Source organism: Tachyglossus aculeatus, chromosome X1, assembly GCF_015852505.1.
Source record: "Tachyglossus aculeatus isolate mTacAcu1 chromosome X1, mTacAcu1.pri, whole genome shotgun sequence".
In the NCBI taxonomy this organism is placed as follows: domain Eukaryota; kingdom Metazoa; phylum Chordata; class Mammalia; order Monotremata; family Tachyglossidae; genus Tachyglossus; species Tachyglossus aculeatus.
The window spans coordinates 54594930-54621026 of NC_052101.1; the positions used below are offsets into that span (position 1 = coordinate 54594930).

The following is a 26097-nucleotide window of genomic DNA, read 5'->3' on the forward strand; positions in this document are numbered from 1 at the left end:
TACTGTTTCCCAAGTGTGTCATCCAGTGCCATGCACACAGTATACACTCAAAAAAACAGCACAGATGGATTGATTAATGCCCGGTTGAAGTGTCAAACAAAGCAGCTCGATATGGAGCAGTCCATATGGGATGCCTACACAAAATATGAAACCGGGTTTGTGTGTACCAAAGGTGGGCAACGTGCCGCCTGAGGACTGCATTCCATCCACCCATTGATTCTCTGTGGCCCACCTCTACTTCCAGCAGCAAGTGAAGATCTTTCTAGCATCACTGCACATGAGCATTCCTGTAACAAGTTTATAGGGATTATAAATGTGTTTGGAAATGAATGGAAGTGTTCTTGATCCAGTGAATAAGTACCGTAACAAGTTTATTTTCAGGTATCATGAACGTTAATTATTTTATGTGTGTGACTTTCAAATGCTTACCAAAATCCCCCAGCCCAAATATTTGCCCCCAAACTTAAAATGAGAAACCTGTAGTATAGATTTATTGTACAGGATAATTGACTTGGGATGACTTTAGTGGATAGAGAACGGGCCTGGGAATCAGCTTGTCATGGGTTTTGCTGTGTGACCTTGGGCAAGTCACTTCACTTCTCTGGGCCTCAGTTCCCTCATCTGTAAAATGGGGATTGAGACTGTGAGCCCCACATGGGACAGGGGCTGCGTCCTACTCGGTTTGCTTGTTTCCACCCCAGCGCTTAGTACAGTGTCTGGCACATAGTAAGCGCTTAACAAATACCATCATTATTATTGTCAGAGGTTACCAATCAATCGGTCAATCATTTATTGAGTGCTTACTGTGTGCAGGGCACTGTACTAAGCACTTGGGAGAATACAGTACAACAGGCACATTCCCTGCCCACAGTGAGCTTAGAGTCTAGAGGGGGAGACAGACATTAATATAAATAAATAAATTACAGACATGGGTTGGGCAGAGGGGGTGAATAAAGAGAGCAAGTCAGGGTGACACAGAAGGGAGTGGAAGAAAAAGAAAAGAGGGCTTAGTCAGGGAAGGCCTCTTGGAGGGGATGTGCCTTCAATAAGGCTTTGAGGAGGGGAGAGTAATTGTCCGTTGGATACGAAGAGGGAGGATGTTACAGGCCAGAGGCAGGATGTGGGCGAGTGAAGTGTGTGGTCTGGGTTGTTGTAGGAGAGTAGCGAGGTGAGATAGGAGGGGGCAAGGTGATCGAGGGCTTTAAAACCGATGGTAACGAATTTCTATTTGAAGCAGAGGTGGATAGGCAACCACTGGAGGTTCTTGAGGAGTGGGGAAACATAGACTGAACATTTTTATAGAAAAGTGATCTGGGCAGCAGAGTGAAGTATGAACTGGAGTGGGGAGAGGCAAGAGGCAGGGAGATCAGCACGGAGGCTGATACAGTAGTCAAGGCGGGATAGGAAAATGCCTGGATTAACATGGTCGCAATTTGGATGGAGAGGAAAGGGTGGATCTTAGTGATGCGTGAAGATTGTACCGACAGGATTTAGTGATATATTGAATATGTGGGTTGAATGAGAGGGCCGAGTTAAGGACGGTGCCAAGGTTACAAACTTGGAGACAGGAAGGATGGTGGTGCTGTCTACAGTGATGGGAATGTCAGGGGAAGGACAGGATACAGTTGTAAATGCCCAAAGGACAACCAGGGAGCAATTCCACAGACTGGCTGCTTTGTCCCTACAAAGGATTTCAAGGCATCTCAACTGTGATGAGACATTCTAGTTTTCAAGCCACACACTGTTAGTGTGAAAATGAGGTTGTGAATCCTCCCATCACTAAGAAATAGTTGAGAGCCATTCAGGTGTGTTTTTTTCTTTATGCTCAGTTATGAAATCCACCAGCAGCTCTACTTCAAACATGCAAGTTGATTTTTCTTTCCATTATAATATACAGATTACCAAAGTGTTTGAGAAATAAGAAAAACCAGAAACATTTAGGTATTCTTGGTAGACAATCATTACTTATAAAGGGGACTACTATGTTTACACTAAAAAGTGGTATCATTCCCACCTGAATTTTTCAGTAGAAGTTGTCTTTTTATTCATTTTCTCCTCAGGGCAGATAAGATGCCCAGAACCAATCTAATGCTGGTTGTCTTTGGTTTGTGTAGACAAAACTGTTGGATAAGCACACAATAGTTAAAAATAATAATTATGGTATTTATTTTGCCAAGGACTGGAATGGATAAAATATAATTAGATCAGACCCACTCAGTCGCAAATGGACAAGGAGGGAGGGAGAAGAGGTATTGTCCCTATTTCCCTATTTTACAGATGGGGAAACGGAGGTACAGAGCAGTTAAATGACTAACCCAAGGTCACACAGACAGTGGTAGGATTAGAACCTGAACCCCTTACTCCCATTCAATCAATTGTATTTATTGAGCACTTCTTGTGTGCAGAGCACTGTACTAAGCACTTGGGAAGTACACGTCGGCAACATTTAGAGACAGTCCCTACCCAACAACGGGCTCACAGTCTAGAAGGGGGAGACAGACAACAAAACATGTAGACAGGTGTCAAAATCGTCAGAATAAATAGAATTATAGCTATATGCACATCATTAACAAAATAAATAGAATAGTAAATATGTACAAGTAGAGTAATACATCTGTACAAATATATACAAGTCATGTGGGATGGGGAGGAGGAGAGGAAAAAGGGGGCTCAATTTGGGAAGGCCTCCTGGAGGAGGTGAGCTCTCAGTAGGGCTTTGAATGGAGGAAGAGAGCTAGTTTGGCGGATGTGTGGAGGGAGGGCATTCCAGGCCAGGGGAAGGACGTGGGCCGGGGGCTGACGGCGAGACAGGCTAGAATGCCCTCCCTCCACACATCCGCCAAGCTAGCTCTCTTCCTTCAAAGCCCTCCTGAGAGCTCACCTCCTCCAGGAGGCCTTCCCAGACTGAGCCCCCTTTTTCCTCTCCTCCTCCCCATCCTCCCCTCTGCCCTACTTCCTTCCCCTCCCCACAGCATTTGTATATATTTGTACAGATTTATTTTACTTGTACATATTTACTATTCTATCTATTTTGTTAATGATGTCCATATAGCTATAATTCTATTTGTTCTGACGATTTTGACCCGTCTACATGTTTTGTTGTCTGTCTCCCTCTTCTAGACTGTGAGCCCGTTGTTGGGTAGGGACCACCTTTATATGTTACCGACTTGTACTTCCCAAGTGCTTAGTACGATGCTCTGCACACGGCAAGTGCTCAATAAATACGATTGAGTGAATGAATGAATGGTAGACACATCCAACACATCCAAGTCTAGAGGAGTATATTGAAAAGATTAGGATTCTTCAGTTTGGAAAGACTCAGGCTCAGAGAGGCATGGTTGAAGTGTATAAAACCATGAAGAGTGTGGCTAGGACAACCACAGAATAATTGTTCTTCACATCCCACAAACTTTAATAGGTGCCTTCCACTCCTGGTATTGTGTAGACAACACCGCCAGCCTCCATTTCACAAGCCCACAACCTTGGCATCATCACTGAAATTATCGCTCTCTTTCAAGGTGCTGCTTCAGTCAGTCAGCAGATCCTGTCGGTTCTACCAACACGGTACCTCTAGAATCTGCCCCTTCCTCTCGATTCAAATTGCTACCACACTGGTCTCAGGACATGTTATATATCTCATCTCTACTACTGCATTAACCTCCTTGGTGACCTCCCTGCCTCCAGCCTCTCCCCTCTCCAGTCCAGACTTCATGGATCATTTTTCTAAAACACTGTTTTGCACACATCTCCCCATTCCTCATAAACTTCTACTGGCTGCCCATCCCCCTAAACATCAAGCAGAACCTCCTGACCATCAACTTTCAGGTACTCAACCAACTCTCTCCTACTTATCCTTTTTATATATATCTATAGCTAGATATAGAAAGATGGATAAGATATAGATATATACACATATATCAATACATGGTATTTTTTCAAGCACTTACTGTGTGTCAAACACTGTTCTAAGCGCTGGGGTAGGTACAGGTTAATTAAGTCAGACACAGTCCCTGTTCCACATGGGGCTCACAGCCTAAATAGGTGGGAGAACAGGTATCTAACCCTATTTAACCCCATTTTAGAGCTGAGGGAACTGAGGCACAGAGAAGCTAAGTGACTTGCCCAAGGTCACACAGCAAGCAATTGGCAGAGCCAGGGTTAAAACCCAGGTCCTTTGACTCCTAGGCCCATGCTCTTTCCAGTAGGCTATGCTGCTTCTCATTCTCGCTTTATTCTCGCTCCTCTTCCACTACAACCCAGCCTGCAGACTCCACTCCGTTAACACCAACCTACTCACTGTGCTCTATTTCATTTTCCTCACCATCAACCCTTGCTGATTTCCTCCTCTTGGCCTGGAACTCCCTCCCTGTTCTTATCCAATAGACAACCACTCTCCCCATTTTCAAAGCCCTCCTAAAATCACATCTCTTCCAGGAGGTCTTCCCTAATGCCTCAGTTGCCCACCCTATTATCCCTCTCTTCTGCATTGCTCATGCACATGGGTTTATGTCTTCTAAGCAGTTTGATACTCACCACACCTCCCGCCCCACAGCACTGATGTGCATAATCTTATACTCTGTCATTTACCCTACCTATAATTGATTTTAATGTCTGTCTCCCCGGCTAGATTGTAAGCTCCTTGTGGGTAGAGGTCATGCCTGACAACAATTTTGCACTCTCTCAAGCACTTAGTACGGTGCTCTGCACACAGGCTCAATTAATACCACTGATTGATTGATTAATATCATAAGGTTGGGTACAGTTGGCTCTTCCTCGGGGTATTTAAGGTTTCAGCTCACCATTCCTACCATAGATTTCAGCTCAGTCCATTTTATCACCTGTCGAGTGAGTTGGCCAAGATATCCTTGAATGCAACTCTGTTGGTGGGAATAAGCCTTTAATCTAGAATTTTTCTTCCATATATAGGTTTTTTTTCCAGAATCTTTGTCCTGGAAAATGTGGGTTTCTATAAACCTTTTATAAAGGTGTCGACAAAAAATACGCTAATTTTAAGCATCTTGCGGAGAAAGTAATTTGCCAATATGCAGGCTCCAACCTTCTGCCTGTGGCAAATAAAGAGGCTGCTGAGAGCCATAATCACCCCCTGACGGGGCGGGGCTTCTTCTCCAGCTGGATGACATTGCGGGTGATTGAACCAATACCAGTTTGGGAACTGGGGCTGGAGTTGGGACCAAGACAAGTTTACATAGATGGCAGGCAGAAAGTCAACTGTGTTTTGGCTGGGCATGGCTTGCTGAAAACACCTAGGGAGCACCAGAAGAAAAGCCTGGAAAAGCCATTGGGAGAAGAAGAGGGTGGGTGGGTGGCTAAACTTTTTAGGCTATTAAGACTGTAAAATCGTAGTTTCGGATGAAGTTTAGAAAAGGGAAAGGTAGTGTTTTTTAACCAGAATATTTATGCCTCATTAGGTTGATGTGCTGCTGTTTAGTGGAACTGTCAGAATTCTGCACCGGTTAAAGGCTATGTTCTTTGCATGTTGTTTACCAATCCCATAAATTTTAGTCCTGGTAAAATTCGTAGCCCCCTTTTCTTTAAAATAAATCCCCTGCACGTGTGCTGTGGCTTTGGGTGAACCAATACACATTCCCTGTAGATATGCTGTGTTTTGAGGGAAAAGCTGTAATTGAAAGTTAAGAGACTAAAATTAATGGAGAAAAGGAGACAAACCCTTATCAGTAGAGGTTAGCCAGATCAAGCAGAACATCACATTTCCACTAGTGGTCTCACTTCTCACCAGCTGAAGTGTAGCAGCACTATTTTGATTTTCACTTGGAAAGTTTTTCCAGGATTTTCCTTTCCTGAACACCTCATCTAACATAATGAAACACTCACAGCTAGGTAATATTGATGGTACTTACTAGCAGTTTTGTTGCTTATCAACAGTGCTTGGCACATAGTAAGCGCTTAACAAATACCACCCTTATTATATGCTTCACACTAACCAAAATTGCAATTTAATTTTATTGCATTTTTGCACTTTTGCATTTTGCACTTTTCCTTTCAGTTATGAGCAACCAAAGTTCCTTTTAGGCAGGTCCAACCGAACACTTGAAAAAATCTGCAGACCGGGCAAGAAGTGAAGCCACTGAAATGCTTGTCACCATGTTAACAAGGAAGCTTTCCTCATTTGGAATATAACACTATTTGTATAATTAGTTTCTCTCTGCATGCGGCTATTATTTTTTCCAGAGTACAAGACACTGAAAACCCTAAATCAACAAAACGTGTAATGAGAATTTCTTACGCCACATTGCGTAGTCAGCTTCTTCTAGATCTGAACCCGTTTGTGTCAAAATCCACAGCATTCTGAGACTGTGGCCCACTGACTTGACAGTAAAACAACCATTTGTTCTTAAACCACTTAGCTTTAATATTGAAATAAATTCATCAAATGATCCACCCATGAATGATATCATATGAGTTTGGTACCTTCAAAAAAAAAACAAACAAAAACATTTTTAACCAGTCATATTGGAATCAGTAATTCAACTTTTAATGCAAATCTTTTAAGGAATAAATGCAAATTAGACAAGAAAGATGTCCCCTGAAGATGTGTAATGTAAGCTGGTCTTTTATATAAAGGTTTAGCTGTAAATGCCTTTTCGTCATTGTTGTTTCTGGACAAGTATTAAAAGTTAACACACAAGATTGTTTTTATTGCAATGAGTATAACATGAACTTCCCTCCCCACCCCCCATTCTGCTTTATATAAAAATCGTAAAGGCTAATGAACACCAGCAGTCAGAATAAAATGCATTTAGCCAGAGAAGTTCATTCAGAAGCAACATCCTCAGACAAGTGCTTTTGGCTCTCTCAACATGTCTCAAAATGAATTAACCTTTTGATGTTTCTCTCTCTCTCGCTCTTTAAAACAATAAACTACACTACAGTTATAAAGCTGTAGGATTAGGATCTGTAAAGTAAGTATGGATTCTATTAAATATAATCAACACTAACAATGAGAGTGGTATCACATGTAAACTGTAGAAAGATAGAAAATAAATAAAAAAGTCCTTTCAATTCCTCAGCGGCTTGGACATAATCTTTAGGGAGGCAGAGTTAGCCAACATTTGAGTTTTCAGGGCTAGTGCAATGCTAAGTACTCAAGTGGAAAGGATGGATTCTCTCATTCAATAAATTATACAATTATACACTTAACATAAATTGGGGGAGAGAAACGGTTCCAATTCCTTGCCACTGAAGTACGGGTAACCTACTGTAAACTGGGCACTACATGTTTTTATTCACTCACTGCACGGGAAAGCAATTTACTTTTGCTAGTACTTGCCGCAGTACTGGTGGTAAAGTAGTCCACAGGACCCCCGTCTGTCATTTACTTAAGTAAATTACTTGGAAAACATGAAAAAAGAGACTAGTTCAGAAAAACAATAAAGTGCTTTAAATGAGAATAGCGGAGGCACCAAAATCAACCCAACGAAAGTTGACAGTGTTTTACAACAAGTAAAATTGAAGGCCCGTTTTCTACTAAATGTCCAGTCCTACTCTTGTTAATGTATCTGGCTGGTGTTTAAAAATAATATTGCATATCAACTTGCTTTTAAAGTCTTCAAGATATTAAAACTTAACTTACTGTCAGATATGGGAATAGGTTATAGTACAAGTTGAAAACAAACACACACACACACATATGCACAAACACATAGACATAAAGGAGAAAGCCATAAATATTCCTTATATTAAATTTTCCACTTGTGAAATTGTGGAGCAAAGGGGTTGGAAGAAAAAGAGAGGGAGAGAGAGAAAGAAAGAGATCCAGAGTCAATTTTAATCCCGCGCGTACATCCGGATGGACTGAAATACACTGCTCTGCTTCTGGAAATACAAAGTGTCTGTTGGGAATGTATATAAGTCAGAGTTTATTCTGAGTCCACTTGAGCGATAACTGCTATAATACAGCTGCTTCTTCCATAGCTTCAATCCACCTGCAAAGTACAGAAGCAGAGAGGACACTTGATTTGGTAGATACAACCCAACCAACTAAAAGTACAAGCCAAAGACTATGAAAATATTCAAAAAACAAGAACAGGGTTTTCCCCAACTCAGTTACGTTTCAGAGTTCTGTGAGATGAAAGGGAGTTACCGTTACTGGGACTTACTGCATGGCTCACTGCATTGCAGTTTGCAAAAATGTCAGATTCATTCATTCATTCAATCGTATTTATTGAGTGCTTACTGTGTGCAGAGCACTGTACTAAGCACTTGGGAAGTACAAGTTGGCAACATATAGAGATGGTCCCTACCCAACAGTGGGCTTAAAGTCTAGAAGGGGGAGACAGACAACAAAGCAAAACATGTAGACAGGCGTCAAGTCGTCAGAACAAATAGAATTAAAGCTAAATGCACATCATAAATAAAATAAAATAAAATTAATGATTGTGGTCCTGATGGCACATGTTTACTTAGTTATAGTATTTATTATGCACTTACTAAGAGCCAAGCAGCATTCTAAGTGCCAGGGCAGATACAGATAACCAAGATCAGGCAGGGCCTCTGTCCCACACGGGGCTTCCACTCTAAGAAGGGAAGGAGAGCAGGCATCTTATCTCCATTTTGTAGATGAGGAAACTGAGACACAGAGAGAGGTTGAGGGACCAGTGAAAGGTTACGCAGCAGGTCCATGTATATATCTTATGTACATTTATCTTATGTACGTGTCTGTAATTTATTTATGTTAATGTCTGTCTCCCCCTCTAAACTGTGAGCTTGTTGTTTACTGTTATATTGTACTCTTCCAAGCGCTTAGTACTGTGCTTTGCACACAATAAGCGCTCAATAAATACCATTGACTGGATGAATGGAAGTCCAAGGCAGACATGGGATTATAACCTGTGTCTCCTGTCTCCCAGACCAATGCTCTTTCTATTAGGCCACACTGCCTCCCTGGGTTGCCTCCATTTGGTCATGCTGGTAATGTCTGGGGAACTAAATAGCAAATCAATCAATCAGTGGTCTTTATAGGTCCAAAGCACTGTGCTAAGCACTTGGGAGACTACAACAGAGTTGGGAGACACATTCCCTGCACACAACGAGCTCACAATCTGGAGCAATTCAGCCTGCCATGGCTGAAAAGGGCAAAGTGGAGGTTATGCAGGGTTTCTTCCCCATTGGATTGGATCCTCCTAGGTGTCTTTTAATTGGCCCAGAAAATTAAATCCACTGGATTGACAGCTGCTGCCTGGGGGTATTGGCAGTTCTGCTCTTCCCTTCGCTCCCCATCAGTGAGAAGCAGCGTGGCTTAGTGGAAAGAGCACGGGCTTGGGAGTCAGAGGTCGTGGGTTCTAATCCTGGCTCTGCCACTTAGCAGTGTGACTTTGGGCACTTCTCTGTGCCTCAGTTACCTCATCTGTAAAATGGGGATTAAGACTGGGAGCCCCACATGGGACAACCTGATTACCTTGTATCTACCCCAGCACTGAGAACGGTGCTTGGCACTTAGAAAATGCTTAACAAATACTATTATTATTATTATTATTATTATTAATACCAGCCCACTTTTTGCTTTCACCCTACACCAGGCATCTTGGGGTGAAAAGAAGGGACAGGAGAGGCAAAAGGATGGAAGCAGGTTGAATTATGGACAAATGAATTCTCTGTACCTCTGCGATGAATTGGAATCTTCCGCTCTGAAGCTATAAAATAGAGTCTGCTTGTGGTAAAGATGAAAAATTGGTCCTACTTCGCTGCTTCCTTCCTCTTTTTCTGGGGAAATGGTGAAACCCAAAAGAGGCATACTCTCTGTGGCTACTTTATCCTGAATGAAACAAGGATGGAAAGGAAGAGACATTAACAAACTTAGTTCAAACCGGTCTTCAAACCCTACCATCATCATCAATTGTGATATTTAGTAAGCATCCACTACATGGCAGTGTAATAGACCTGCTATGCACTATACACAATATCAACGGGATAATGAACAGAAAGCTTTAAAATATACATGCACCTACAACATCTACAAGCATTTTCATGAGGGAAAACATCCTGGGATTTTGAGGATTTGGATTGTTCCAATCTGGAAATCTGAGACTATTTTACCTTTAGTGGTTAAGTAAAATTTGTTCTACCTATTTTCCTGGGTGGGTAAGGGATGCTATGATTTAGGTCAAATTTCAATTGCTTGGGTGATTTTTGCTACTTAGTGAAATTTTTTTCTGGAAAAACCTTTCTAGACTGTAAGCTCCTTATGGGCAGGGAACGTATCTGCTAATTCTGGTGTACTGTACTCTTCCAAGTGTCTAATAGAGTGCTCAGCACAAAGTAAGTGTTCAATAAATACCACTGATTGACTGAAAATAAACCCAGTAGGCGTTCCACCATTTCTGTTAACAACTAACGCTGAAGTCATCTCAATATTGATGCCTAAATACGCAACATTCTGTAATCCAGTAAACTGCACTCAACAGACCTTTTTCAATGCCTGGAAACATAGCAGAGGGTAGCTTCAAACAAAATAGTTCAAGCCAAGCTTCTCAGGCTAATTTTCCCCCAGTCATCCCCTCAAACCTATTCTCTTCAGGGAATATTTATGTGTGAGAAGCAGATTAGTTTCTACAGTCTATTCCTGCCAATGGAAAATTCTTGCCTGTAAAAGAGAGCTTCCCCAATCAGTTCACAACACCCTAGTTGCATCATGAGAAGCAGCGTGGCTTAGTGGAAAGAGCACGGGCTTGGGAGTCAGAGGACATGGGTTCTAATCCCAGCTCCGCCACTTGTCTGCTGTGTCACCTTGGGCAAGCCACTTCACTTCTCTGTGCCTCAGTTACCTCATCTGTAAAAATGGGGATTAAGACTGTGAGCCCCACATGGGACAACCTGATTACTCTGTATATACTCCAGCGCTTAAAACAGTGCTTCACACACAGTAAGCGCTTAACAAATACCATAATTATTACTATTATTATCAACCCAACAGCCGCCTTAGTTTACATACTTTATTCCTACCTAAGCACTTATGTACATATGTATACTTGTATATTCAATTTATTTTTTCAGCTACGTCCTCATGACATTCTTGTACTACTACCTGTACATGAACAAGGTGCTCTTGGAATACCACTGTCCAATTCCCACCTGTGTATTCTTTCCCAGTGCTTAGCATAGTGCTCTGCACACAGTAAGCACTTAATAAACATTATTACTACTACGATGGCCTCAAGATTCTTTAATTATATTGAGCAAAAGGAAATGGGTATCAAAAGAGGTCACAGCTCAACCTCAATAGTGCTTTGCACATAATAAGCGCTTAACAAATGCCATTATTATTATTAGTCAATTATAAGCACCATCATTTGGATATTTTCGGCAGCAAAACAGGACCCAACGTTTCAAGTCATAGCTCCCCCATTGGCTGTGACCTTGAGACACTTCTTCATCTTTCTGTGCTCTAGTTTCTCCAACTGTAAGACAGGGATGATAGGGTCCCCTGATGCCTTTTATTATTACTATTATTCTTTTTTAACTAGGAAAAGAAAGAATCAGGAAATAGGAATTTGACTGGAATTGGTTAGAGAGAAAGGATCCGGTTGCTTTTTGATCTTTTATCCAGTAGAATTTAAAGTTAACGGCTGCCTAAGGCACATCGATTCACTAGGTGGAAAGTGAAAGTCAACGGGAACAATTAAAAAGCAGTATGAAAGAACAAGTAACAAATTGCTGAGCCTCTACATGTCTGTGAGTGGCAAATGGGAAGGGAAGAGGTGAGGCGGAGGAGGGTGGATTCTGCCCTGGTCAGATTTTCTGGCCCTGACCCAAACCTCCCCAGTTTAAGCCCAGTTCAAGCCTAGCGGCCATTACAAAGGTTTTAAAAAATGATTTCCTGGCTGGGTAAACAAACCTTGGTGGTCAGGAGCAGTGACCCTTTTAAAGGTCTGAACAGGCTCTGGTTGCCCAGAGCTCAGGTAACAAGCGCAGGAGGAGTCAGGATCGATTCGCTTTTGAATGACTCTGGGAAAGCCCAACCATTTAAATCCAATGATATCTTGGTTAAATAATAATAATAATAATGATGGCATTTGTTAAGCATTTACTATGTGCCAGGCACTGTTCTAAGCGCTGGGTTAGATATAAGCTAATCAGGTTGGACACAGTCCCTGTCCCACATGGAGCTCACAGCATTAATTCCCATTTTTATAGATGAGGTCCAGAGAAGTGAAGTGACTTGCCCAAGGTCACACAGCAGACAAGTGGCTGAGCTGGAATTAGAACCCAGGCCCATGCTCTATCCACTAGGCCATGCTGGTTAATTTCCTGATGTCAAATTAGCCAAAGTAGAAAGCATTTAGGAGACACCAGGGATGCATTCTAGTTCTCTTCCCTCAGCTCCTTGCACCTCCAAAAAAAATCTACAGTTATTTTTCAATGCAGAAAGAAAGGAACAACAACAGCAAAAAACACAAAAACAAAAAACCTGACTTTGTTATAAAGGAGTTCTGTTTCCAGAGGATTTGCTAAAGAAGCAGTTGCTATATTCACTTAGCTCCATTTTTCCCTCCTCCTGAATGCACAGTCTGGCAGTGAGGGAATGGAGTGGGGGTTATGGGGGTTACCCGAGTCTGGCCTGAACCCAAGTGAGATGAGTTCAGTGTCTGTGGGATCCCAGGGCTGAGTCCAGCCCAGTCAGGGTACTAGCTGTGAGTTAGGAAAAGGCCAGTGGGCAAAGAAGAGCTGTCACCTCACCCAGTCTCCATCCTCCCACCCAACACCAGCCTTCCCCACTGTCTATGAGACATTTGACACATGATGATTTGTCATCCATCAGAACAATCTGGGCTGTTATTCTGCATCAGGCCAAAGTAAGTCAAAACCACTGAGGCTTTTAACCATGAAGGTACTATGAACTGTTGCAATGTTTGTAGTCTAACCCAAAATGCCCCTAGTGAGGAAAGGGAACTGGGAAAACAGGAGTGGGGAACGGTGAAAGGCAGAGGAAAGAAAGAACAGCACTAAGATTTAGTCCTAACTCCTACCTGGACAATGCAAACTCAGCACCATTTAATTTCCAAACGCCATTGGGTGGGGAGAGCAACAACCGGGGCCAGTCTAAGGCTTTGGTAGAGGCAAAGACAGAGACGACCCAAAAAAAAGTTTGCTCCCTTCTGCCCAGCCCCAAATGAGTGTGAATTCCCCATGCCAAGGCACCTATTTCCCTAGGGTGACACCATCAGGGCTATTTTTAGCCTAATAGCAGTTACAGGAGAGGGAAAAGTTGAGGAGAAGGCTGGAGTGATCTCCTCCCCACTCTGCCTTGTGAACGCCAAGGAGGACTCCCTGACAACAGTGGATTTGGGACAGCTATTCTCTTGGTTCCAGTGGTTAGAACGGCCCTGATGTCACGTGGGTTTAGCCTGAGAACTCAGCGAGGAAGGGAAAAACAGAAAGATGCCTCTATATCCTCTATTTGAACAGATAAGTACCTCACTCGCCATGTAGGTGTAGAGGACTTTGCCTTTGATGACAAACCAGAGCTTCTTCCAATGCCTCTTGCCTTTTTTGCACCGGCTGAGATATCCACTGATTGCAGAGCCTTCTCCTGATGCTGCCACCTGTTAAAAGTTTAACCAAAAAATTCATAGCATTAGATGTTTTTCCTCCAAAAATAAGACCAGTTACCTCAACTACCTCCCAAAGCCAAGGAGGGTTTATTTTTTAAATGGTACTTTCTGAGCACTTTTTGTGTGTCAGGCACTGTTCTAAGCACTGGAGTAGATACAAGATAGTCAGGCTGGAGCCTCTCCAACATGGGGCTCACAGTCTAAGTAGGAGGGAGAACAAGTATTAAATCCCCATTTTACAGATGTGGGAACTGAGGCACAGAGAAGTTAAGTCACTTGCCCAAGTCACACAACAAGTAAGTAGCAGAGCTGGAATTAGAACTCAGGTCATTCGTTCACTCAATCATACTGAGTGCTTACTGTGTGCAGAGCACTGTACTAAGTGCATGGAAGAGTACCACATAACAATAAACAGACACATTCCCTTCCCACAGTGAGTTTACAGTCTAGAAGTCCTCTGGCTCCCAGGCCTGAACTCTTTCCACTAGGCCACCTTGCTTCCCTAGTTGTTTAATGTTTAAGGTTGTCATGATATCCAAGCATACAGTCCCTCGACCAGGAAGAGAATTTGAAACTTCAATGCGGAAGTTATTACCAATTTGAGAACAAATGGGACTATGGAATTGGTTTACTATATAAATGATCTTGGCTGGTTTGCTGCTTTAAAAATGACACTTGAATAATCTTCAAGAAACCGCTCAGAATCAACGCCTCAACAAATTAGCAAAGGGTCACAATAAAGTAAGGCTAAAGCTCAGACTAAAGCAAGGAATTAGTACAGCATAGGTTTGGACAGCCTGATGAAAGTTAGTCTTCAGAAATGTGCTGCCCCCTTGTGGCACAAATATATATTTTTCCCTAGTTCAAGGGGCTGAAAGCTTTTCTTTTCAATGCTGTGGCTATACTAGTTCTTACCTTTTTTATCCACAGTTTTTCACTTCAGTTTTACCTGTATGTAATTTGAGGCCCCATTCAACCTCATTTGGGAGAAACTGAAATGATTACAAGGCTCTCTGCTAAGAACTCATTGTGGGCAGGGATTGCCACTGTTCATTGCTGTGTTGTACTTTCCCAAGCGCTTAGTATAGTGCTCTGCACACAGTATGTGCTTAATAAATATGATTGAATGCATTTCATGGGCTATATTTATGCAGTTAAATCTTCATAGATTATGATCCCCTCAAAGGGTCCGTGTCTAATTCCCAGTCTTTAGGACAGTACTCTGTGCACAGTAAGCACTTAATAAATTCAATCGTATTTACTGATAAATTTATTTATCAATTTATTATTTACTGATTGACTGATTGATTAATAAATACTATTACTACTACTACTACTACATTGCATATTTAATTTGGGGAAATGTTTAATAGAATTGATTAATTGCGAAAGGAAGTAGTAAACTAACACAGGTTCATATAAAAGCTACCATGAACTATACCCCTTACCAACAAATCTCAATCTAGATTTGAAATTAACTTTCTCTTGTCACAGAGTGACCATCTCACTGAGAGCAGGAACTCTTCATGACTTAAGAGATGTTCTTGGATTTGGCCAACAATCCTGGTTCCTTTTCTCTGGCCCGACAACCCGAGATAGTTGCCCCTTCACTTGTTTTCCAAAGATTCGGAATGCCCTGAAGCTCTGGAAGGTTCTCTAATTGAGGAGGGTGAAACCACTTTCCCTACATCTCTGCTACTTGACATCGCATGATCCTTTCAAGCACAGTGCCAGAGGGAACCCTGAGTCCTGGTTTTGGGCAAACAGCAATGGCTTACCTCACAAGTACATAATAATAATAATAATCATAATTGTGGTATTTGTTAAGCGCTTATTCTGTGTCAAGCACTGCACTAAGCGCTGGGATAAGATAAAAGTTAATCAGGTCAGACACAGTCCCCGTCCTACACAGGGCTCACAATCTAAGTAGGAAGGAGAACAGGTATTGAATCCCCATTTTACAGACAAGGTAATTGAGGCACAGAGAAGTTAAGTGATTTGCCCAAGGTCACACAGCAGGCAAGTGGCAGAGCTAGGATTAGAACCCAGGTCTTCTGACTTCCAGGCTCATGCTCTTTCCAGTAGGCCATGCTGCTTCTGTACTTAGTATTAAATACAATGCTTCGCACCCAGTAGGCATTTAATAAATACCATTACTACTACTATTAGTGAGCAAATGTGGGATAAGCACCAAACTCCCCTCACTACTTGAGCTGGCTTCAAAATGCTTTGAAATTAACTCTCCTTAAAGTCACTGTCAGTTCTCTTAGGTACAGACTCCTGAACTGAAAGGAGACCAGCTCCTTTATTCATTCATTTAATCATATTTATAGCGCACTTACTGTATGCAGAGCACTGTACTAAGTGCTTGGAAAGTACAATTCAGCAACAGAGACACTTTTTTCACTTGACTCCACATAACTTTACCCAAATCATCTCAGGTAGGTGGTTTTAAAAATCTCCAAGCAAAAAGATTCCACCACCTTATTCTGTAACAATTGTCAGGAACTTCTTAATACTGCATAAGACCATAAGCAATGTCACATCTGGGTCAGGCCAATGGTTCATCCAGCTCAGAACTTCCTGTTTTCAGAGTGACAGCCAACTGCGCATGAGAGACCCATGTAACGGTTACCCTCTGACACCCATCCCATGGTTTAGGGTTGTACCATCTATCAACCCTAACTTTTTCCCATTGACATCCTTTTGTCCCTATAGTAGCCTATTATGAATTGTCCATGAATTTATCCAAACTCTTTATGAACCCCCTGATATTTTTCCTTGCACAACTTTCTGTAGGTAACATCTAACCAGAGTCTTGCAGGATAACAAGAAGAGAACAGTTGTATCCTCTTTTAATATGAAGGACAAAGGCTTAGGTTATGACTAGAAGCCTCTTCTAGTTATCCTGCAAGACCCTGGTTAGATGTTACCTATAGGCACCATCCAGAGCCCTAGAAATGGTCAGAGAAGCAGCGTGGCTAAGTGGAAAGAACACGGGTTTTGGAGTCAGAGGTTATGGGTTCAAATCCTGGCTCCGCCACTTGTCAGCTGTGTGACTTTGGGCAAGTCACTTAATTTCTCTGTGCCTCAGTTACCTCATCTGTAAAATGGGGATGAAGACTGTGAGCCCCACGTGGGACAACTTGATCACCTTATAACCTCCTCAGTGCTTAGAACAGTGCTTTGCATGAAGTAAGCGCTTAATAAATGTCATTATTATTATTATTAAAATGTCATTATTATTATTATTCCGGAATTGCTCTATGTGGATGACTGGGCCCTAGGGGCACACACCCAAGAAGGCACACATGCAAATGACTGTAAACCGGTCTGCAGTCAGCCCAGGGCTTTGGGCTCCCAAGACTTGACCTGGTCAAAATGCCTGTTTTGGGGGAAGAAAGGCTAAGAGGTCTGGGGAACCATGAACAGTGATTATCTGGATTGGTCTCCAACTGCAGTACGGTTTCCTTCAATCACACCAGGCAAACGGTGCTATCATCAGAGCAAGTGGGCAGACTGTCAGCATAGATGAATAACCCCTAGTACTGTTCTCCTTGCCTTTGTTCAGGCAGCCTTGGTCCTACCTCCATAAGAGCTGAAGGGATTTTCTTCTGTTTCTTGAAGGTTGAGGGGTGAATGCTGTGGAAGACAGAGGAGAAGGTGCTGCCTGAAAACCTGGATGAAGACATAGGGAAACTCATGCTTACTGGCCGTTCTGCAACGTTGAGAGAAATGGGAGGGGAAAGAAGAAAAATAATTAATGGACATGGAGGATCAAGTGAAATCCCTAGGATAGGAATTGGCAGGAAATGAGGCTAATGTAAACATGGGATCAAGGAGGGCAGAGCTTCAACTTCAATTACCAACTGGGTTGGATTGCATGATCCAATCCGTCACCAAATCCTGCCAGTCTCACCTTCACAACATCGCCAAGATCCTCCCTTTCCTCTCCATCCAAACCGCTACCACGTTAGTACAATCACTCATTCTATCCTGACTGGATTACTGCATCAGCCTCCTTTCTGACCTCACAACCTCCAGTCTCCCCCAACTTCACTCCGCTGCCCAGATTATCTTTCTATAGAAATGTTCTGGGCACGTCACCCTGCTCTTCAAAAATCTCTAGTGGTTGCCTACCAACCTCCATATCAAACAAAATCTCCTCACTATTGGCTTCAAAGCTCTCCATCATCTTTCCCCTTCTTACCTCACCTCACTCTCTCACTGTACACTCCAGCCTGCAAACTCTGCTCCTCTGGTGCTAACCTCGATCTCACCTGTCCCGCCATCGACTCCTGGCCCAGACCTCTGGCCTGGAACACCCTCCCTCCTCAAATCTGCCAAACCGCCAATCCACTCTTCCCCCCTTCAAAGTCCTACTGAAGGTGCACCTCCTCCAAGAGGCCTTCCCAGACTAAGCCCCCCTTTTCCTCAGCTCCCCCTCCCTTCCACGTGTCCTAGATTTGCTCTTTTTGCTCTCCTCCCCTCCCCACAGCACTTATGTATATATGCGTACATCCATAATTCAATTTATTTATATTGATGCCTGTTTACTTATTTTGATGTCTGTCTCCTCCCTTCTAGACTGTAAACATGGTGTGGACAGGGATTGTCTCTCTTTATTGTTGAATTGTACTTTCCAAGCACTTAGTACAGTGCTTTGTACTAAGCACTCAAGCACAGTAAGCACTCAATAAATACAACTGAATGAATGAATGAATCCACCACCCAGGTTCCTAAATAATGTATTCTCTGCCCAGGATTTCTTTGTCTACTGATTGGATTTCATAATTCATTTCTTATAAAAAAATCTGCCTTCCTTCTTGCTCCAAATAATCAGTCATCTTTGCCGTCATGCTCTCCCAAATAAACACTTTCTCCTGTACTTTTTTTGTCCCTGGAGAACACTCCACTTACACTCCACTTCACCCTCTCCACTTGACTTGTGAAATTCCCTAAGCACCCTAGCAGAGCCAAGGAGCCTAGACCGCCAGCCTGGGAAATATGTCCCCAACATACATTAATACTCTTAATGAGGTTTGTCACTGCTGGTTCCTCTATGTTAGTTAGCTCCTACATTCAGTCTGTTCCTTGCTCCTGCCAGTCTGTCCTTCTGGAATATTTTACAAATCCGTCCTTTCCTCTCACCCACACAACTACCACCCGAGTTCAACTCTGGGCTGGTCTCCCTGCCTCTATCTTCTCCCCTCTTCAGTCCATCCTATATTCAACTGCCCGAATCAACTTTCTAAAACGGCGACTGGAATCTATCACTGCCTTCAACAGCTTAACTTCCAGGGTTATGTATTTCTTCTTGCAAAAAAACAAAAGCTCCTTCTACTTATCGCCCTATCTCCCTCCTACCCTTCCTTTCCAAACTCTTACAGCGAGTCGTCTACACTCGCTGCCTCAAATTCCTCAATGTTAACTCTCTCCCTGACCCCCTCCAATCTGGCTTCCATCCCCTAAATGCCACCGAAACTGCCCTCTCAAAGGTCACCAATTACCCCCTTATTGTCAAATCCAACGGCTCCTACTCTATCCTAATCCTCCTCGACCTCTCTACTCTATCCTAATCCTCCTCGACCTCTCAGCTGGCTTTGACACTGTGGATCACCCCCTTCTCCTCAACAGGCTATCCAACCTTGGCTTCACAGACTCCGTCCACTCCTGGTTCTCCTCTTATCTCTCCGGCCGTTCATTCTCAGTCTCCTTGGCGGGCTCCTCCTCCCTCTCCCATCCCCTTACTGTAGGGGTTCCCCAAGGGTCAGTTCTTGACCCCCTTCTGTTCTCTATCTACACTCATTCCCTTGGTGAAATCATTTGCTCCCACGGCTTCAACGATCATCTCTACGCAGATGACACCCAAATCTACATCTCTGCCCCTGCTCTCTCTCTCTCCCTCCAGGCTCATATCTCCTCCTGCCTTCAGGACATCTCCATCTGGCTGTCTGCCCACCATCTAAAACTCAATATGTACAAGATTGAACTCCTTATCTTCCCTCCCAAACTCTGTCCTCTCTCCCTGACCTTCCTGTCACTAGAGACGGCACTACCATCCTTCCCATCTCACAAGCCTGCAACCTTGGTGTCATCCTCGACTCTGCTCTTTCATTCACCCCACACATCCAATCCATCACCAAAACCTGCCGGTCTCACCTTCACAACATCTCCAAGATCTGCCCTTTCCTCTCCATCCAAACCGCTACCTTGCTGGTTCAATCTCTCATCCTATCCCGACTGGATTACTGCATCAGCCTCCTCTCTGATCTCCCATCCTCCTGTCCCTCCCCACTTCAGTCTATACTTCACTCTGCTGCCCGGATTATCTTTGTACAGAAACACTCTGGGCATGTTACCCCCCTCCTCAAAAATCTCCAGTGGTTGCCTGTCAACCTACAAATCAAGCAAAAACTCCTCACTCTCGGCTTCAAGGCTCTCCATCACCTCGCCCCCTCCTACCTCACCTCCCTTCTCTAGCCCAGCCCGCACCATCTGCTCCTCTGCCGCTACCCTCCTCACTGTGCCTGGTTCTCGCCTGTCCTGCCGTCGACCCCCGGCCCACGTCCTTACCCTGGCCTGGAATTCCTTCCCTCCACACATCTGCCAAACTAGCTCTCTTCCTCCCTTCAAAGCCCTACTGAGAACTCACCTCCTCCAGGAGGCCTTCCCAGACTGAGCCCCCCTTTTCCCTCTCCTCCTCCCCATCCCCTCCCTCTGCCCTACCTCCTTCCCCCTCCCCATAGCACTTGTATATATTTGTACATATTTATTACTATATTTTACTTGTACATATTTATTACTCTATTTTGTTAATGATGTGCATATAGCTATAATTCTATTTGTTCTGATTATTTTGACACCTGTCTACATGTTTTGTTTTGTTGTCTGTCTCCCCCTTCTAGACTGTGAGCCCGTTGTTGGGTAGGGACCATCTCTATATGTTGCCAACTTGTACTTCCCAAACGCTTAGTACAATGCTCTGATTGAATGATCACTGGCTTCAAGCCTCTCCATCAGTACTCTCCCTCTTCCCTTTCTGACTACCTTTTCCCACTACACTCCAGCTCTCACTTTCGCTCCTTCCAACCAAACCTAACTGTACCTTATGCCTGAACTTATGCCTGAACTGTCTCTGACCCACCACTTAGGCTTTTCCACCCATAGGGAATGCTCTCCCCACTCTGCTCTTTTAAAGCCCTCCTAAAGATTCAGGTCTTCCAGGCATTTCCTGACTCATCTTCCACCTTTTGATTGATGTGATTTGGTCAGGGCCACCCCACCAGCTACCTTACACTCATTGAGTTAGTTGGGGTTTTTTTCAGTTCTTTTTCTCTTTCATTGGTATCTATTCTCTTACTCTTTTAAGTATTGTATGTATATTTGGCTATTTGGTTCTGCTTGTCAGCCCCACCCCCATAATACTGTAAACACCTTGAGGCCAGGGACCACAGCTTTTATTTCTATTGACTGTCCCCAATTACCTAATACAGTGCTTCACACACAGAAAGTGATAAGAAAATACTTGGATGACAATGATGAAAGACTAAAACCCTAGGTAAGGAGATGGGGAGTCTTCATTATTTTGAATCTTACAGTCGGTGCTAAATTAACCAGAAAATGGATTTTCAACTGCCATAAGACATGTTGGAAACAAGCCATCAGACAGTCTGAAGAAATCTGGAAAGAACAGTCCTCATGGCATTGTCATTTGAGTACAGGCATGCATGAAAAGGCCAAGGGTGGCGCTTAGAACAGTGCTTTGCACATAGTAAGTGCTTAATAAATGCCATTAAAAAAAAAAGAGTGCCTTGAGGTCTTTGAAGGTCTCAAGGTTTGTGGGACCTGCTTTTCTTTAACTGTATGGAGTCTCAAAAGCTCTCACAATGAGGAAAGACTTTGGTCACTAGAGCGAGGAGGCATATGCTGGAGAGCCCTCTCTACGGGCAACTTCCAACCAAATTTCTAACAAGTTCCCTTCAGCCCATTCCCACTGACAGCACGATCTATGTTGGATTCCAGCAGGAAAAAGGCAGAGGTTTAACCAATTCAGAGACAGGCTAGGCAGATCGATTTGGGCTATAGCCAGGATATTCTCCGTGTCTCTCTCTCTCCCTATAACAAAAATGTCATGCTGCCTTGGGCCAGGGAAGGAATGAGGACACTGGCAAGCTTGGTGGCTAACTATATATGTAGAAGTTCTTGGAGTGCTTACTGGCCCCTCCTCTCCCTCTCCACCCCTCCTCCCCCTCTCCATCCCCCCATCCCTCCTTCCCTTCCCCACAGCACCTGTATATATGTATATATGTTTGTACATATTTATTACTCTATTTATTTATTTTACTTGTACATATCTATTCTATTTATTTTATTTTGTTAATATGTTTGGTTTTGTTCTCTGTCTCCCCCTTCTAGACTGTGAGCCCACTGTTGGGTAGGGACCATCTCTATATGTTGCCAACTTGTACTTCCCAAGCACTTAGTACAGTGCTCTGCACACAGCAAGCGCTCAATAAATACGATTGATTGATTGTTTGATTGATTCTAATCCCCAAACCTGTGCATAGCTACCTGGTCCCCTTCTCCCCTCCCCTCTTCCTGTCCCAGGAAGGCCCAACCAAAAGAAAAGTAAATGCCAAGCAGAGATTTGGGTCCCACACTCATTGGACTCAGGACCTGTACAGGTCAGGTAATTACAGGTCAGGACCTGTAATTTCAGCCTGGGAACTCGTGGCTTTCTATATACATTAAACCATGAAGAGACCTTGGAAATTACCTCTTAACAGAATTGGGACATCCCCGCCTCGTTTCTTCAGTTCTGCATAACAACCATCACAAACTTTGGCCAGACGGTCCTTGAGGTACTTCAGAGGGTACTTGTTTCTTGAGCAGTTCCGACACACAATCTGTACCAAAGAAATACAGTCAAGGACCTTGTATCTCACCTCACCTTGGGCTCAGGGTATACGACAATGCATTGGGTGTGGGGCCTTAGTGGGTAAATTCAACAAAACGTGCTCTGTTCTCTTCTCCCTATACTAATCCCCCGGCCACCTCTTCCACCCATTAACTAGAAGAATTAACAATTTTAAAATAACCCCAAATGGTCTTGAATACGTGGCCCTCTCCAAGCACATCTGTGGAGTCATGAGAGCCAGCAGCTAGCGTCATGGGTTGTCAGGGACATTTGACAGTCTTGAGATGTAGTGCGGCCTGGGAGTCGTAGAGCCTGGGTTCTAATAATAATAATAATGGCATTTATTAAGTGCTTACTATGTGCAAATCACTGTTCTAAGTGCTGGTGAGGTTACAAGGTGATCAGGTTGTCCCACATGGGGCTCACAGTCTTAATCCCCATTTTACAGATGAGGTAATTGAGGAACAGAGAAGTTAAGTGACTTGCCCAAAGTCACACAGCTGACAATTGGTGGAGCCGGGAATTGAACCCATGACCTCTGACTCCAAAGCCCTTGCTCTTCCCACTGAGCCACGCTGCTTCCCTTCTAATGCCACTTGACTGTTCTGTGGCCTGGGGCAAATCACTTTACTTCTCTGGGCCTCTGTTTCCTCATCTGTAAAATGGGTATTAAATCCTACTCCCTCCTACTTTGACTGTGAGCCCCATGTGGGATCGGGACTGTGTCCAACCTAATGATCTTGGATCTACTTCAGTGTTTGGTACAGTACTTGGCACAAAGTAAACACTTAACACGTATCATAAAACCACAACAACAAAAGTCTCTCCTGGCCAGGATGATCAGAGCCCTAAATTGCAGGGCAGGGTCTTCCCACCACTGTGCTGCCCTGAACCTACCTCCAGCACTAAGCTGCTTCCCCAGGACTCGTTCAGGGTAACGGAACTTCCCCCGGTCCACCCTACCTGACATGAGCCAGAGAGGCGCTAGCGGGTGGGGGTGGATGGGGGGAGGTCAGGCAACCCGGTGGGCCACACCTACCTTCCCACATGCATGACAGTGATGACGTCTCAAGGTGAGGGAGAAATCGCAGCCACAGTTCATACACATCATGACATGGGACACAGGTACCAAGGTTGGGGGCCTCTCCCCCAGACAGATTCCCAGCCTTTCCCTAATCTAAAGAAAAGGAAAACGGGGAAAGAAAGTGCACACATCAATCACACACATCCTTACTGGGTTTGGCTAGAGAGCCTCTGTCCTCCCCTGCAGCCAAGCCAAGGGCTGGGCCTCCAAAAGTCTCCCAGTGTGAGACCCTTTTACAGGCTGTGCCAGGCAGCTGCATCCATCTCTAGTACTGAAGCACCTGACACAAGCTTGGCACACAGTAAGCACTCAGTAAATACTACTGATTGATTGCAAAGCGCAGCTATTCCCCCTGCAGTGCAACTGGGTTGGGCTCGGTGTCTTCCCTTTAGGCCATGCAGGTGAAAGCCTGGGCTTAGGCTTGGCCTTCCTGGCAAGTTGATATGTCCCAGCCGACTCATGGGCCGAAACAGAGCAGATCTTTTTCCTTTCCAAACGATTCGACCCGATGCCCGTCGCTCCCCCCACCCCTGCCCCACACTGACCTCGACGCTGTTGTGGAAGGCGGCCAAGGTGTGGATTTTGTAGTCATCCGGTAGAGCTCTGCTGATACAGCTGTACCACTCATCTCTTTCAGAACAGGAGCTGGGGAGTCAAACAGGGAACCTCATGCAGTACCAGTAGTGGCATAAGTGCTCCCTGAGCCCAAAGCAGAGGATCAGTTGAAGTCTGTATTTCTCCTGCTGTGGGACCTTCAGCAAGCCCCCTCCTCACTCTGTGCCATGGGGGGAGGGGTGTCACACCACCCACTTCCCCACCAGTCTGTAATGGTGTGAACTTGGTGGGTGGGGGGTGTGGGGGAGGGGGAAGGGAGGAAACTGAGCTTCCCAAGCGCTTAGTACAGTGCTCTGCACACAGTAAGCGCTCAATAAATACGATTGATTGATTGATTCCCTTGGGAAGGTGGCCCAGGGCAAATGATGGTGGAGTGATTTGGAGAGCCCTGAGGGAGGGGGAAGGGTGGAGTTCTTGCACCGTCCACTAGATGTCGCTCACTCTGTGCCGAATTCCCTGTGGACCCGGAAAAGACTAAAAGTGTTCTCTTATCAGGAAAATTGAGCCTGCTCAGCTGGTAGAAAGAGCTGCAGGTCTACTCCTAAGGAATATTGACTGGCAAGTGGGTGTGCTAGGACAGTCCTGGCATTCAGAAAATCGTAGTTGCTCCCTCATCTTGAATGGTGTTCAACCCATCTTCTCCTGGCTGCTTTCTAGAAGATGGAGAATGTAGAGAACTGTAAGGAACATGGGGCAAGGATGAGCTGGCCCCAGCAATGGTTCCCAAATTGGTACAGCTCCAGACAAACTGGGGAAGGAGGTCATCCCCATTCGGGTCCTCAACTTCTCCACAGGCACCTACGCTCCAGCAGAAAGGTCCTGGGCTAGGTGAACAGTAAGGTGATGGTCAGGTTTGTGACACAAATAGCACAGGTAACTGAAGGAAGATGTGTAATCTCCATTTCCACACAGCCTGGATTCTCCTTCTCCAGTGTCCAGGACGGCCTAGGGGCAGGCCTGCCTGGAGGTAAGGGGATAACAATATAATAATAGTTATGGTACTCATTAAGCACTATGTGCCAAGCACTGTTTTAAGCGCTGGGGTAAGTACAAGTTAATCAGGTTGGACACAGTCCCTGTCCTGCCTGGGGGTCACAGTCTCAATCCCCATTTTACAGCTGAGGTAACTGGGGCCCAGAGAAATGAAGTGACTTGCCCAAGGCCACCATCCTCTATCAGCAGGTGGTCTCTGTAGTGGGGTATGGAACTGGTCGTTAGGAAGGAATGGGGGAGGGTGGGGGGTGAGCTGAGGGTGACTGTTGGGCTCGAAAGAGAGCAACAGAGCAGAGAGAGAGAGAGAGGCTCTTGTCAAGCCTCAGGGTCACCTGACAAAATGCAAACCCCAAGAATGCCCCGTGCCTTTGCAGATTCAGAGCTATGTTTTTCCAGTCTGACACCAAAGTCAAACAACCCTGGGGCCGGCTCATTCCTCCAATCCTAACAATATTCCAAACCACTCCTGCCCACTACTTAAGTGGCTTGGACAGCCCGTTCAACCTGAAGGGCCCTTTCCAGGTTTCCTGTTCCATTAGCACTGGCAGCAGTGGTGGCTGCTCTAGTCCCAGTGTCTGCTGCTCTGGGGGCAACAGGCCACTAAGCAGGGCATCAGAGAACAATCTCTCCTTTGTGTCTTTCCAAGAAAAAGGAAGAGAAAAGAAAAGCAAGAGGGTGGCCGATCCACAGCCCCAAGCTGGGGATCCCTACAGTAGAGCCACTGAGCTGTGGAAACGCTGCCTCCTGTCCAACTCACCTACTGTGCTGTAGGGGAACCATTCCAAGACAGGTGTAGCGTTTCTCTAGTTACTCCACGTGTGGCTTGGGGAGGAACACATTGTCTAGCTTTCCTTTGCCAAGACCTGAGAATCAAGCAGTGCCCCCACTATGGAAAC

At 44.5% G+C, this 26097-nt stretch overlaps 1 protein-coding gene across 1 annotated transcript in view; it reads right to left on the minus strand.

Moving 5' to 3' along the window:
* Positions 1–6565: 6565 nt before the first annotated feature.
* Positions 6566–26097, minus strand: part of FGD5 (FYVE, RhoGEF and PH domain containing 5) — a 173244-nt gene continuing 153712 nt past the window's right edge. The window contains exons 15-21 of the mRNA XM_038740647.1: positions 24139–24238; positions 23549–23686; positions 22369–22498; positions 17177–17307; positions 13452–13580; positions 9639–9793; positions 6566–7964 (exon numbers count right to left, since the gene is read on the minus strand). Coding sequence (XP_038596575.1) covers positions 7928–7964; positions 9639–9793; positions 13452–13580; positions 17177–17307; positions 22369–22498; positions 23549–23686; positions 24139–24238 — 820 coding nt within the window. The 3' untranslated portion in view covers positions 6566–7927. The remainder of the gene's footprint in view (positions 7965–9638; positions 9794–13451; positions 13581–17176; positions 17308–22368; positions 22499–23548; positions 23687–24138; positions 24239–26097) is intronic.